The 15,609-nt window shown below is 34.8% G+C and overlaps 1 protein-coding gene across 2 annotated transcripts in view; it reads left to right on the plus strand.

The window, feature by feature from the left end:
• Window positions 1-15,609, plus strand: part of SCAPER (S-phase cyclin A associated protein in the ER) — a 167,449-nt gene that overhangs the window by 28,549 nt on the left and 123,291 nt on the right. For both annotated transcript variants that reach the window (XM_026856249.1, XM_026856250.1), the window contains exons 6-8: window positions 6,820-6,920; window positions 8,349-8,465; window positions 11,868-12,025. In XM_026856249.1, coding sequence (XP_026712050.1) covers window positions 6,820-6,920; window positions 8,349-8,465; window positions 11,868-12,025 — 376 coding nt within the window. The remainder of the gene's footprint in view (window positions 1-6,819; window positions 6,921-8,348; window positions 8,466-11,867; window positions 12,026-15,609) is intronic.

Here is a 15,609-nt window from a genome sequence, read left to right on the forward strand (position 1 = left end):
TTTTTGTTTCCTTGTTTCTAAAGCTTACAGACCCTTTCTTAAATCAGTCTACCTTGAATATAGTTCAGTGAAAACATTAATTCTGCTTGAGATTCTTATTGCCTCTTATGAAATTGAAAATTCAGTAATAAAGTTCTGTTCTGATTCTTACAGTGCAGGATACTCTCAAGAGGCAGGTAAAGCTTTTCCCTTAAAAGATTTGACACACTGCATGATGTTATTATGTGAAAGAACCAGCTGAAACAACTTTAGTTAAGGCCTTCTAGTCAGGGTGATATCTGTGAGAGAGTTTGAGTTGATTGAAGGCCTCCCAGAAGGAGAGAGGAACTTACTTCATTAGTGTCCCTTGCTGAGAACATCTTGTGAGGGCTGCTTTTGGTTCTGGGTATGCTAATCTAATGATTTCAATCTATGCATGCAGACTGAGAGCCATGGTCACGCAGGCTGATTACTGGCTTTTAAAACAGCCAAGAAAATAAAACTTTCTAAATGTGTTGGAGCTGAAGGTAGAAAACCCCAGATTTTCCTAACTGCAGTGAAATCTGCAATAATTCAGTATAATAGGATCTTGATCTTATTTCCACTGATATACCAATTCAACTCTGTCCATTTTACTTTTTTTGGAGAATAAATTTTGATTTTACTTTTTCTTCCCGTACTCTTCAGTTTTACAAATGTGAAAAGTACCTGGTTCCAGGGAGGAAAAAATACAGAATCAGGGTTTGATATTTAAGGCTTTTTGGGAGAGATAATTTGTTATATGTGAACTTCACTTCTTTCCTTGTAGTTCTACAAACCCTAAGAACCCCAAGAAGGATTATGAAGTAATTTATTTCCTTAACACAGGCCTCTAAGTATTCTGTTTAGGTACTTTATTCTTGTTCCAGTGTACTGGAATCCTCTGGGTCTCTGGGTGAAAAAAATGTTGGCTTCCCAACCCAACCCCAACCTAAACCAACCTAAACAGCAAAATCTGTGTTTTTAAATTAAGATTTATTCAGCATCTTTTGCTTTTTACACTTAAATTCTTCTAATTGCTAATTATTTCCTATTAGAGTCCTCTATTAAGTGTACTTCTATCAATCTTGTAACGATTTTGAGCATTAACTCAATGCCTAGGTGTACTGATGTCTTCATTCTTTGAACCTCTGGAACATTTCCAGTTAGGAGAATTTCAGCACGGAATGAACTCTATTCTGTATGATTGACTCTGTTTTCTCTTTATTCAGTAAACCCAAGGTGATTATGAGTTTCCCTGAAAGCCTAAGCAAATGATTTACATATTAGAACATGTATAATTCTGTTTTCTGTGTTTCTGACAACACAGTCTTTCAGATTAATAGGGTTTTATGGAAAGTATCTTCAAATTGTTTGAGAAGGTCTAATTCTGCAGTTGTAATATGTCAGAGTTATGCTAGGCTGCCACTTATGACTCAATTGTAAAAAACAAATGTCTTTTATTTCTGAATTTTGAGATATTTAGGAAGAGTATGTTTATGTTTCTTTCTAAATAAATACCCTGTGACTGTATTGTGGCAGTCAATGCCAAGTGAAAATCTCTTTCGTGAGCATTCCTTCTGCCTCTTTTTGGACACTTACATTTTCATTGTTGTCATCTTCTGCAGACGAGTCAGCAATGAAGGACAGGAAAATGGGGTAATGATTGGGCGTTCAGTCTTACAGATGGAAATGGATGAGATCTTTCAGAATGGTAACCTATTCCAAAAAGCCAGATACTGAAAAGCAGACTTCTCTTCTAGTTGGCAGTCTGGATAATCTATTCCTGCCTCTCCATTCTTTGTGTCATGTATATGTATGTATATATATATATATATGTATATATATATGTATATAAATAGATATAATTTTAAAAAACATTTTTGTGTAAATAAATTGTGTGATTAAGTCCCTGCATGTGTCCTCTGGCTGCTACGTTCATTCTTACAGAGAAAATACACTTGGTAGTGCTGGCGCTTCTCAGGAGCACATCCTTGGCACATAGTGGATTATGGCTGTCATGTTGTAGGTGAATCAATGAGGAACAAGCTGAGGCCAGGTATGCTTGGTGCGTTTAACACTTGGATCTATGAGGCCATGTGTTCCTGCAGCTACTGTCTAGAGTTAGCTGCTTAGTGGCTTCTGCAAGGCTAGTGTGAGAGTATTTAAAAAGGCACAGCAATTCGGAGAACTGTAGTTACTGAAAAATTACTCAGTTTTTCTCTTTTTTGCATCTTTTTTAAAGTTTGTTTTTTTTTTTTTTTAAATAATATCTACCATGTACTGAAGTTGGTATAATGAGAGTCCTTTGGCTAGAGGAGCTGCTTCCTTTCATCCTCTCCCAAAGTTGTAAGAACCACTTTGGCAATCATTATGTTTAATCAAACCCCAGAACTGGCTTTAAATGTTTGTAATTCAACTGTACAAAAAAGGCTACAAGGAATTTTTTGAAGCAATTTTTGTGTCAAATTACTGAAACACCCAGTTAACCTTAAACACATAAATTTAAAGAAAGAAAGAAGGAACTTAGGTTGCCTGCTAAAAGTGTACTCCAGTAGTAGAAAATGGAATTTATTTTGGTAAATACATAATCTCAAATATTTGGTATAGATAATGAAACAATATAAAGCATGCATAGTTTGTGAAGTGAAACACACGTTTCTAGCCTTGAGAATAATATAAAGTACAGATGTGGTGACCGAGTTAATTTCTCTGACATGCTATTTTTAAACTTTTAGTTCAATAACTGATTGAAATAGCTGGTTGAAAGTTTCAGTTTAAAACCCAAAGAGATAAAAATTTCAGTTTTGAATTCTAGTAAGCTTAAAATTCTACAATCTTCATGCTTCTCTGTTCTCCTCCTCCTTATTTGAGAATTGGGAGAATAAATGGAGAGGATGACTCTTCAAAGCCATTACAGGGTTTCAAAACAAAGTGAACTTCTGTTTTTAAGTATTATAACAGGCCTGTGTAGGACCCAAGTCAAGATTGTTCTGATTCAGGAATACAGGAATATTCTGATGTCACTACTACATATAATAGTGATCGTTATTGATTGCAAAGTAATTAATATGATCACCCAGTTGAAGAGACCAGAAGTACAACTTTAAGATAAATACATAGAAACCGAGGTAATGACTGAGAGCTGGAGAAAAGAAGGAAAAGCACAAAAAGAGCTTTTTGATGTACAGGTCTATTGATCAGAGAATTGAACAGAGGTGAGAAAGAAACAGGAGACGTATTGTGTTTTAAATTTTATGACTGATTTTCCTTTAAGTGTTGTTTTTTAACAGCATTGCTCACTTTTTTAGTTTGAACCGTCTCTTTAAAAATCGTATAGGATGGATATGACCTTGAAAAATAATGGGATTTAAAATTGTTTTGACTCTAGTGCAGCCGTAGTCTACCTCATAAAGGTTCCTTTTTGTCAGCACCTTCTCAAGTGGTACAAGTTTCCACTGCTTCAGCACCACAGGGTATATCTGCTACACTCGGTACCGTAGGTGAGCTAGAGAGCTGTATTGATGTCCAGGACCCCAGAGCCCTGCACGCCAGTATTGTGTGTCAGTAGGACAAAGGGATGGCGCCAACCGTCCTGCTGTATGCGCCAGTAACTAGAATTAATTACAAACCAATCGAATCCGTTGCAGCCAATTGGTAAACTAATTGGTAATTTTAGCTGTACATCTATATGTAGTTATCTGGATGCCTGTAACGGCGCTTTCAGAGCCACTTTTGTTCTGCTTCATCCTGCTTGACAAAATGGCCCTCATAGCTTTAGGGAGAAAGATGTGCATCAGTGAATATGGGGCCGCTCCAGCTGCTTGTCTTGTTTGTATTCCCTTGTTCGTAAAACATGAGTCGGGTTACAGCTGCATGGTTCTGCTCTGATCATTTCTGATAACATGTAGCTAAACATTCCTTAAAATAGGTTAGGCCATTTATTCTATTTTTTTTCCTTTGCCAACTAACTTCGAAAATATAACTCATATTCAGATTTGTTCTTTTTTGTTGTTGTTGTTGTGAGGAATATCTCAGTGGCAGACTTGCAAAGTAAATGATTCAGAATTAAATTTTGCTTTCTATGCTCTTATTGTTAGTAACAGTCAGCACAACTTAGTATGGGCTAACCTAAATGACATGAATTGAATTAGAAAGCTGAAATTTTATTAGTGAAACTGAAAAAAGAACTGGCTAAAATACTTGACTTGTTCATTTCTTGTACCAGACTTTACTTAAGAATTACTTTGGTGCTGTAAACCAACTGCCTTGTAAGAAAGATTTTTGTTAGCTTTTTTGTGGAATATTTCAAAACAAAGAGCAACTTTTACATCAGCATGGTATTCTGTTTGATTTCCCTTGTGTTTGACTTTCTTGTGACTTTTCCCTTATAACAGCCAGCATATGCTCTCTATCATACGTACTAGTTAAAAGGATACTTATGTGAAAACTGAAGCTGAATTTCAAACTTGCATTTGTGTTAAAAGGAATAATCACCCATATAATTTTAGATGAAAAAGCATTTTGCATGCATTAGAGGTCCTTTTCCAATTAAAAGTAAAGATGAATGGGATGTGATGTTACAAAAATGTATGGTAGTTACCTATACTATAGTAGAGTGTTTTCACTATTTTCAGTGTTTTACTGTTAACATTTGTAGTTATACACTTAAGAACCAATATATTTTAATTTGTAATTGTTCCCAAAATGTTTCTAAGTAATAATTACTTGCTTTGAGCGGAAAATTTCTCATAATAGCAGGAATGACTTTGACATTTTAAAGAATTTGCGAAACAAAAACACTTTGTCATCAGTGTTTTTTCATCTACTATAGAATTATGTCTATACTTTAAACTCTGCATGTGAAGCTCATGTAAGTTTCCATACAATTCAAGGTCCATTTATGGATTTTTATTGTTATTTTCAGCATGTTGTCATAGTGTACAGTATACATTTTTCTTGTCTTTGAAAGAGCATTTATGAAAGCTTCTATTTCTGATTGACGTGATCTTGAACTGTCTCCTTTACAAATGCATTAACATACTTTTTTGGGTGATAATCAGCTCTGCTGAGAGGGTGTCTTATGCCTGTTGGCTGTGATGGTCTGCGTGTGTTTTGTCACGTTCAATAAATAATTTTTGAGTTTATATGTGGAATAGAAGTGATTTCCTAGCTTCCTGCATAGTAAAGAATTGATCTTTCTCTACCAGTGACAGTAGATAACTATAGTTTGCTCAGGGAACAAAGCTAAGTGTTTAATCATACAGACTTTTTCTTTGTTTTGCTGTGAAAAAATGTCAGTATTGTCTGAGTAAAGACTGTGGGATCCCAATTTACCTTTTAATATTTTATTGTTTCTGTATGTAATCTGACCTTACTATAGTTACTACACTTGTATATTTGACCAAACTGGAAATCAGTAGAGTCAATAATTTCTGAAAGTTAAGAACATTTTTGTCAGAAACAAGTCTTCTAGTTCTCTACTGTTCAGCCCCTAGTGTTTTATCTATGAATTTCTTCCTAATCCAATGTGAAGTCAAGTTAATTTTATACATCCTTTCATTTTAGAGACCAACACATAATTTACAAGAGTCTAACTACTTAATCAAGATTTTGCAATATTTTGAATAAAACTCCATCACGCCCACATAATTTTTGACTGTGTATCCAGGAATTATGGGATAGACTAGATAGCTCTGAAGAGCCCTCTCAGTTGTGTTATTTTATGATAATGTATAAATCTTTAAAACCATAAAATATGTTCTTGACTAGTTTTCAGTGATTAATTCACATAAAAATGTGTAAATTCTTTGCTGACTCCTTATAGTTCAAAAGTAATTTTTAAAATGGTAAAAAGGGAATGAGTTTGTAATGGTCAAGAAGTGTAATCTAGGTATTGGAGTTCTAAGGTCTGGACATGTAATTACTCCATAGACAAGAATGTGCAATTAGTGGCTTTTTTACTTGTTAAGGTGAACTAATCAGAGAAGAGAATGTAGACTTTATATCTTGCAGTTTATGTTGTTTATTTCTCAGTAAATTCATGTTAGAGATTATGATTTTATAAACCAAGTGTAATGCTGCAATCTTTCTCTTTTTGCCTCTCCAAATATCACCATAGGAGTCTTTTTGATTAAAAACTGCTTTATCAGTACAGTAGTTCTGATAATCTTATGTGACACTAGAATGTCTGTCGTTGATCTGAACATGTACAAGTAGACATCATTGGAAAGTTCTACACACTTGAAAGTCTGTAGGAAGGATACAGTTTGCTGAGGCAACTTCAGAGGCATAAGAACAGGTTTTTTCTAGTGCAGGGATCCCAGGATTCTCCAGAAAGAATTCCTTCTGTCTGATGCCGTTGCCTTTGTGTAGCTTAGTGTATTTTTACTTCATAAACAGATTAATCGTGACATTTTTACTCTCCCACAGGTCTGTCAGGTTTTACAGACAGTTTTGCTTATATGATGAAGTATGTCCAGCATATTTTAAAAGATAGCAACTCTGACAAAAAAAATCCTGAAATAGTGATACTTATGTTAGGAATTATTTTCTTGCTGAATATTGCTATTTTGTCCTTAGACACTGGTGCTCACAGAGATCTTCGAAAATGTGCATTTTTTTTTGGTAGGATAAATGTTTCAATGTTCACATGAAAATCTTAACTATCTGGGCTTTTTTGTTTTCAGGATTTTTCTTTGGTTTATTTTTTTGAGAGCCCTACAGACTAGTAAATTTCCTACTTTCTTTTCAGTTCCTTGCTTGGGGTGGAGGGAGGATTGTTTTTTAAATACAAAGGTTGATGTAATTGTTGCTTTTCAGGAAGTCCTGATGATGCTTGATAACTATGTAAGGGACTTCAAAGCATTGATTGACTGGATACAGCTACAGGAGAAGTTAGAAAAAGCTGATGCTCAAAGCAGGTAATTATTTTTATATATATATATATATATATATATTTTTTTTTTTTTTTTTTTTTTTTTTTTAATCTACACCCAAATACTGTCTCATAATACATTTCATTTTGTAACAGAGATTCTGCAAATAGAACCAATTTTATTATTTGCTCAGGGGCATCAGAAAGGAAATTTTTCTTTTGGACACAATTGGTGTGAGGACCTGAACCCAGAGGAAATTTTATCCTCCCTGGTAGTGTCATCAGTGAACAGCTGTGCTGGAAATGGTTAATGGTTTAGTAGTGTCAGAAAGGTAACTGATCATGTTATTACAGTTTGTGCCTGATGCTGAATTTGTGCCTTGGTGCCTAAGTTGTAGCTTTGAGAGGTAAATGAGAAGTAAGATTTTGCTGATACAATTTGTGCTTGTAGAAGTGGGATCCCTGTAGTAAGTGTGGAGTAATACACTCTAGTTGTTCCATTTTCCTTTGTTAGGCAGTGAGCTCAATCACCCATCTGCCTATGTAGAGAAAAAAAGTAGGCCAAATGTGATAGTGGTTTTAGTAGTTGATTATACATTGATCCTGCTAGTAGTACTGAACCAGTTAAAAAATAATGTCTGTAAACGCTTTTCTGAATCTGTCTTCAGCAGCACTGGGTTCTTCAAGTTTGATTTTTTTTTTTTTTTTTTTTTTTTTTAGTTGTAATTTTCATGTAATCAGATAGCTTCAGGAGCAAGAGTTAAAAAAGAAAAGGAGAATAGTGTCTGCTTCAACGAAATGCGTAACGAAACTGCTACCCTGACTTCCACCTCAAACTGTTTGGATGAGAACAGTTTATGTTAGTGGCAGTTAACTTAAATCAACCTGTTCAGTTATCTTTGCAAGTACACATTTATCAGTAAATGTTATTGCTGGCAAAGTTAGGTATGCCAGTAGTATAATAGAAGAGTGGATGGTGATATATTTGGTTAATTCCAAAGTTTTTTAATGTACTGTAGATATTTGATAACTATATTAACCAAAGCATCATTTAAACTGTATTGAGTGTTGTGTTGTACAGGATAGGGAAATGTAGGGTCCCTGTTACATGTTACTGTCACTAGAACTAGAGGATATTTCCAGTCCTACCCCTGATCCTTTCCTTTTAACTGGTTGGTTTGATGTTTGGTCCTACACTGACATTTAAAATAAGCATTGTAGTCTTCAGAGTATGCATTATTTTTGATATGGGTCTGGCTAATACATTTTGGAGTTGGTGTAGAAATATTTGCTAAGATGTATGATTAAATTCAGTGCTATTTGTTAATACTTTATACTTAAGTTAACTTTAACTTTTCTTAACTTGAATACATTAATACTTTATAGCATTTTTCAGTGGTGTTTTTCTTTTAAGGTGATAGAGGAATAGTTACTGTGATTTTTATTTTCAAACTTTCATTTCCTGAATTTGCAGACCTACTTCATTAGCCTGGGAAGTAAAGAAAATGTCTCCAGGACGCCATGTGATTCCAAGTCCATCAACGGATAGAATTAGCGTGACATCAAATGCTCGAAGAAGTTTAAATTTTGGGTATGAAACCAGATCGTAAGTTTCTTAAAGCTAAAATAAGGATTCATTTGAAGCAGAGTTCACAAATACACTATTTTTCTGTAGTAATCAATACACTGTTTTGCTGTTTATTGAATCATATATGCAGTTATTTATATTCATGGAAGAAAAGCATGTGGTGTGTAAAAGAAAATCCTATCAAGGAATGAATTTTTTACTTACTTTGTTATATGTTTAATTACTGGTCGTTCCAAAGATCTAAAGATAACTTACAATTAGTGTATTTCATGTTATCTATTTCTTACTTTCTTCCCACTAAAAAATAAAGGTCAGAATGTCAAAATCGGCATGTTAAAATTGCCAGTGTATGCCCTGTGAATGGCCAGCTGAGTCTGCAGAAGTAAATATAGGTCAAAAAAAGTGCAGGTAAAGCGAGAGTATTATGATTCTGACAAATAGCAAAACTGATGCTAGTTTAAATATAGAGCATATTATATACAACAGTAAAGCATCTTTTACTTATTAAAATGAAAATGGCTGTTTGAAAGCAGTTCAACAAAAATGGGTAGAAACACCCGTTTAGAGCAGTGCTGTCAGGTGCTGTTTCAGCTCTGGAGAGCATGTACATGTCCAACTTAAATCTTTCTCAGGGTGTGTTTTTTAGTTCATGCAGGTTTGTTGGGATCTAGAGCATATACTGTACTGTTTCATAAGTGGTTACAATGGCCTCAGCAGCGAGGTAACATTAGAATATTGGTCAGTACATCTGACTACTGAGCTCTCTTGAATTTTGAATATCAAACATTTCTACAGAAATACCACTAAGAGTGTTTGGTGGAAAAATTGCTCCCACAGTGCTAGTCTCTTTTGACAACATTTGAGAGGTGTGTGTTTAAATGCATTGATGGGAGTGCATGAGGAGAAAATGTACGCAAGTAGTCCAATGAAAAATTTTAATCTGGTGGAAATCAATGCTTTTATTTTTATTAGAACCCAAACAACAGCTCAGCATAATGAAGTCTTCCAGCTCAGTTTTTTTTTGTATGTAATTACATGTTGTATTGTTGCTGGAGCTGTTCTATTCACCATCACAGGCTGATGATGAGCAGCTGTGTTAAAGCAGCTAATAACAGGATGAGCTTTCTCTGCTACAGATGTGCAAATTTTTCCTTCTTAGTCTGCTTGTATATCTCAAAGGCAATACCAGACAGCTACAATATTTTGCGTGTGGTTGAGAAAATAAGATAGAAAATAGGGTTTAGACATACTTGGTACTATGGAAAATTTTGATAGAATGCTAGGAGTTTTTAGGAAAAGAATAGAGGACAGAAGAGGTGGTGTTGGTGTACCACTGTAGAAATTCATACTAAATGACTCTTACCTTTGGTCATCTTCATCTCTTCCCAAAAGCAGTGTAGAAAAAGTATAGAAACTGGAAACAGGAACAATCAGAAGTATCCAACAGTATTGATGCAAAAAGAAAATAATTTGGAGAAGACATAAAAAGAAGGGTATGATAAATAAAATCACTTACAAAGAAGATGAGTAGGAAAATTTTGTTCATTTTTCCTGAGAAGGAATTAGGAGTTCTAATTGAAATGATCAAACACAAAGCTTAAAATGACAGAAATGTTTTTCTAGACTTGGTATGTAGAATTTGTAATTACGTGATGCTTTGGATGCCAAAAGCATAAACGACTTGAGAAATTAATATCACAAAGATTAAAGCTCATCTTTGGTTATTAAACACAAAGATATGTTTAATAAATTACAGCAACTTTTCAGGGTAAATCACTGCAATCTGGAGAATATGCCAAAGAAAAAGTCATTCTGTGCTGCACAGTTGTGCTAGTCTCTTTACTGGTCTGTATGGAACTGTCAGAGACAGGATATGGGGCTTGGCCTCTATTCCTCATTTCCTCACATGAAATGGTGCTGCATCTTCATAGGATCAATGGAGATTATTAAAAACAAACAAACCAACCAGCCACATTTTTATAATTTATGGAATTATTTCTGATAGGGTTTTTTGATGACTGACTTGATAAAAATAGGAAATAACACCAAATTGATATCTCACTGGTCTTAAAATAAGTGAACAGTCCAAGGGTATGGGGGGGTTCTACGCATGTGTTTGAAACTTGCAAGATATTAATTTCTTTGTCCTTGATTTGCTTTAGCTGAAGAGGAAGCTGGATTTGTTGGACTGTTTTTATCAGTGTTATAAAGCTTGGAAGAGAAATCAGTTGTGTGATTGCAGATATAATGACTCTTGTTACAGAATAGAATTGGACACTTGAACCTGTGCTTTGAATGTTACCAATTTAAAAAAATTTGCTTTCATTCGCTTAACTAAAACTATATAGGTTTTTACTCTAAGCCTTGTGCAGAAAATGGCAACCTTTTACAAAAATCAAAACAAAATAATTATAAAACGACGCTAGTTCTGTCCATACAGAAATTTGAAGTTTGGGTGGTCAGTGTTAACTTGGACCTTTCTGAAAGTTAATAGAATTGCCTTCCAGATTTACAGTTGTTTTTTGCTGAATAGATAATAGAAAATAGATCTGTTCTTTATTTACTTAACCCGGGAACAGAGTATGTTACAGATTTGTGTGATCTACATTTGCAATTAAACCTGCACTTCTTGGACTTCCTACCCATATGCTTTGTTAGACTCCTTATACTAGTAATGGTTGCAGTGCATGCTATGCAGTTCATAGATGAAATTAGGCTGGCCCTAGGAAGACACAGTAGAAGAGCTGTTTATATTTATAAATACTCACCATATATGTTTATTTCTATTTTAGCATTTAGTATCAGAGAATATTTCATGTGGGAACTGTTTGTCCGTCGCTAGTGTTGCGTGTTTCTTCAGTCATTACACATTAAAAAATTTTTAATCTGATAATTTAGCTTCTTGTTAATTTAGTTCATTGACTACTGAATAGAAAAAATATATAATTTTGAGATTTTTCTTCAGATGCAGCATTATTTTCTGTCTTCTGATTTTTTTCTGTTACTGGGAATATGTGTTTATCAATGTTAGTTACCAAGTAGAAACAAAAAACACCCCACCTGCTGTTTCATTGCTGCATCCTTTTTTCTGTTCTTAGATTTACTTTTTTCATGAGTTAAATTTATAGGGATTTTGCTGATGAGAAATCTACTGAGGTTTTAATGTTCAAGAGCTACAAATTTCGTTTTTTAAAACTGTAAAGAGAAAATGAGACAGGCTGTGTGAAGAGTTACTATAGTAAGCTTTCCCTATTGTTTTATAGTAGGTTCCAGTTTTTGGAACTAGCTTTTAGTCTGAATGATTGAATGCCAAGATGAAGGAGAGAGTGTCCTGATAAAGTTTTCTAATGAACAATTCTAAACACTAAAAATAAGACACTAAAAAGAGCTATGACTTTCATTTAGGAACCCTGCAGTGACAATTTCTGCAACACGCCTGGCTCCTGGTGTCAGTTGGGCTGATAAGGTAAAAGCCAATCATGGAGCTAAAGCTGCCAGTCCTGAGCTAGCAACAACACAAACCTGTCTGCCACCTCCAGCACAGAAGTCATCGCGGAAAAATGGCAAGTCTCTTTAAGTGGCTTAAGCTACTTTCACAAACTGTGTGGTATAAAGTTATTTCAGAATGTGATGATCTGTTTGCAAACCAAAATGAAATCTAATTTTCAAAAATACAATGTTTAAATTAAGTATTGAGATAAAAGATTAATGGAGCCATACATTATAATAGTTAAGTTTGAGACAAATATGTGTTTTCACTTGTAGGTAACATTCCACTGTATTTCCACTAACTGGAATTTGATCTGTCAAAATACCAGTACATAGGACCCCCAAAAAATGAAAGGTCTTTGGTCACAAACTGACAGTTTAACTGACTGCAATTTGGAATGGTTTAATAATATAAAGAACAGTACATTTCCAGGAATCTGTAAAAGAGCTCAAGGTACTTTTATGTGCCCAGGGAGATTATGTTATTAGAACTGTGTTGAAGTAGCGATTTTTTTTTTTCTTTGAAGACAAGAATTACCACATTGTTATGAATTCTTTTTCTAAAAATTCTCCTTGGAGAATGCTTGATGCAAGGGTCTTTTGTTCTAGAGAGATTTGTTTTGTTGTAGACATAAAAAACTTTTAACATTTGGTTTCTAAAATTAGTTTCTTTTCACACACTGGAACTCTTGAGATTGTTTTCAGAGATGCATTTTTTCAATTTATTTTTTTCATGTGTGGTCCCAGATGACTTAGTGCAAAATCAGCAGGATGTAGAAATGGATGTTCTGAAAGAAATTAAAAAGAAATGTTCATAATTTGTTTTTTTAAAAGAAAAATTACAGGAAGAGCATGTATAAATTTAAGGTAGTTGTACATTCAACCTAGAAGTAGTAGAAGTCGTGTGTAGTGGTTTGGAGGCCTGTGGTATATTATGGAACTAAAATACCTTGTCCAAATGTCTTGCAATTTAGCCTAAGTGAGTTCAGTAGCATGCAGATTCTTCTGCTTAGGAGAGCGCAATCGAAACCAGACTCTAAAAAGGGTTGTTTGAATGGGAACTGATTGATGCTGTTTGCATGAGGGAATATCTTGCTGTATATAGTTGCAGTGAGCTGGTTAGAGAACAGTAGCAGTTTGGCTGAATTTTTGGTGTTATTCCACTTTTAATTTTTGTCAGTAGTTGAAGCTATTCATAACAAAATCTTTTCGTATTGATTATCACTCATTTTAAAGTGACAGACTCCAAGCTGTTGTTGAAATACCTTAATTAGGGATTCTTGTGAGAATGGAGAATTTTGTTAGTTACACAGGGAATAAAACTGCTCTGCACTTCCATAGGAATAATGTATTTTTAAGAGGCTAAAAGGAAAACAGAAGAGCTTATCCTTATGTTAGTTTTATGCATTGAAAGGGCTGAAGGGTCATTGTTGTGCTGTGTTTTATTATCTGTTACCTGCAGCTGATGAACTCCAAGAGTGAAACTGCTTAGGGCCTCTAGTACTGGCCTGTAAATGTTCAGTAATTTTCAAAATCAAATAACACTATGCAATTCAGACATGAAACACTTCATTTTAAGAAATCACTGTCGTTCCTTCTAGAGGCTTTGTTTATTCTTAAGAATCTCTTATTTCTGACATTCAGCATTGGGGAACTTCAATTATTTTCTCATGGCTAAATTGTAATATTTTTAACAAATCAGATTCTCGTTAGGAGCATGTTACCCTTTGTATGGAGGCTAGAATCACTTTGATAAAATCAAATTAACCTCCCTGATTGGAGCACGAGAGGATTTGTGAAGTTTACGCAAAGGGAGTCTCACACAGGCTCTTCACATGCATTATTGAAGCAGATATGGGGCTTGTGTATCATCTGCTCTGCCTGTTCGCCAGCTAATGCACTCACAGCTGTTAGGTAGCTTCAAGCCTTGTGGGAGGGAGGATTCCTCCTGCCACCCTGTAGTGCTCCCTTGCCCACCCTAAAGCCCAGCTGGGGCTTACAGTGGCAAGATTTCCCTAAAACACTTTTTCTCTGGCGATTTCCAACAACATTATCATCAGGTCTCACAATAGTTTTGTGAAGTAGATGAGTGGTGTAATACTGTATCTGTTTAATGGTTGACAATTTCCAAATTTAACTGTCTGTCCTTGGAGAGAAAACATTATTTTTCCAGATATTTCTTTAAGTTATTTTTTTCTGGATGCATAATTAAACGAGGTCGAATCATCTTATCTCTTTTCCCTCATTAAACTTAGCATTACCTTCAATTATTTTAATGAATTATAAAAAATAATATTTTTGTCTTTCATGCTTCAGTGTTTTCTACAATATGAAACATGAATCATTGTTTGAACAGTTTATGGCAGGAGGAAAGATTGGATTATTAACAGTAGTACACAGAGGTAATAGACTAGCATGAGATTAATTCCCAGGTGCTCATGGTAAGAGGTGAGATAGATTACACAAGTTTAGAGTATGTATTAAGACTGGAAGTAGGTGCTTACAATTAGAATAATTATTGTTTGTACATAACGTAGGAGAAAGGGCAGTCAAGAATGTGCAAACTTCTCACAAATACTGATATTTTTTTTCCTGTTGCCACACTTGAAATCTAGTTTTATTCATTATTATTATGTTTCCTGTATTAATTGCTCCTGTCCATAACTGTGAATAGATGGTCTTTGTAATGTAGCTAGGACTTCAGACTTTGCAGGACATGCAGTCCTCTGAAGTAACTGACCTGGTTTGGGCTCAGACATGCTGGCACCTGATCTTGTGGAAGAATGTGTAGCTCCTGTGTCTTGAGAAGAACTTGAAGGAATGTCATCACCAACAGCAAAAGATAGTTTATTCTTGACAGGATTGTCAAATCCTTAAGCACAATTTCTCTTGAAAATTTTACAGTAACTCCCTTCTCCTATCCTCCCACCCCCTTCTATTTTTAAGTGACCATTAAAAGTAGCCTGACAGTTAACATCTCTAAAGTCTTGCCTGTTAACTCACCATCTCTTGTTATGATTTGTAATTTTACCACTTCTTGCAACACTACATTTTCACTGTGGTTTCATATTTTTTTATTTTATTGTTCTAGTTTTCATGTCTTCTGCTGTGTAACTGTGTTTTGGCTGAGTTCATGTCTCTAGATTTGCTTCAAATTCTCAAGTAATCATGGTTTTCCAAAGTGTCTCTCAGATACAATAGTACAACTTTAGATTTAAAAAAGAAATTGGGGCTGAAGTTTAGTAATGAATGGGGAAGGTCACATAGGCTTTGGTAGTATATTACTTGTAAGTAAATTTTTAAGAAGGGACATGCATCTCCTGAGGTAGAACTCCGAAGAGTTTTGCACATACTTGCCTAGATTCATTTTATTGATGTTGCCAGTAAGGCTGCTTGGCCAGCTCTTCCAGATGGAGTAACTTCGAAAGAATAAGGCCCTGGTGGCTCTGAGGGCCTCAAGATAACAGATGGCTTGTCACTTCCATGTAATACAAGAGCAAGCAGGGACAGGGAAGTTCAAATGTAACTAGAGAATGATCAAGGTAGTCAGATGAATTATTCATTAACAAAACTCTAGGAGTAATCAAACCCAGCATGTGATACTTAGCATGTGGACAGGGCTACTGGGCTATATGAAAAGAATTCCAGACTTAGGGAA

The sequence above is a fragment of the Athene cunicularia genome, assembly GCF_003259725.1.
Source record: "Athene cunicularia isolate RWA chromosome 10 unlocalized genomic scaffold, athCun1 chr10_part1, whole genome shotgun sequence".
Taxonomy (NCBI): Eukaryota; Metazoa; Chordata; class Aves; order Strigiformes; family Strigidae; genus Athene; species Athene cunicularia.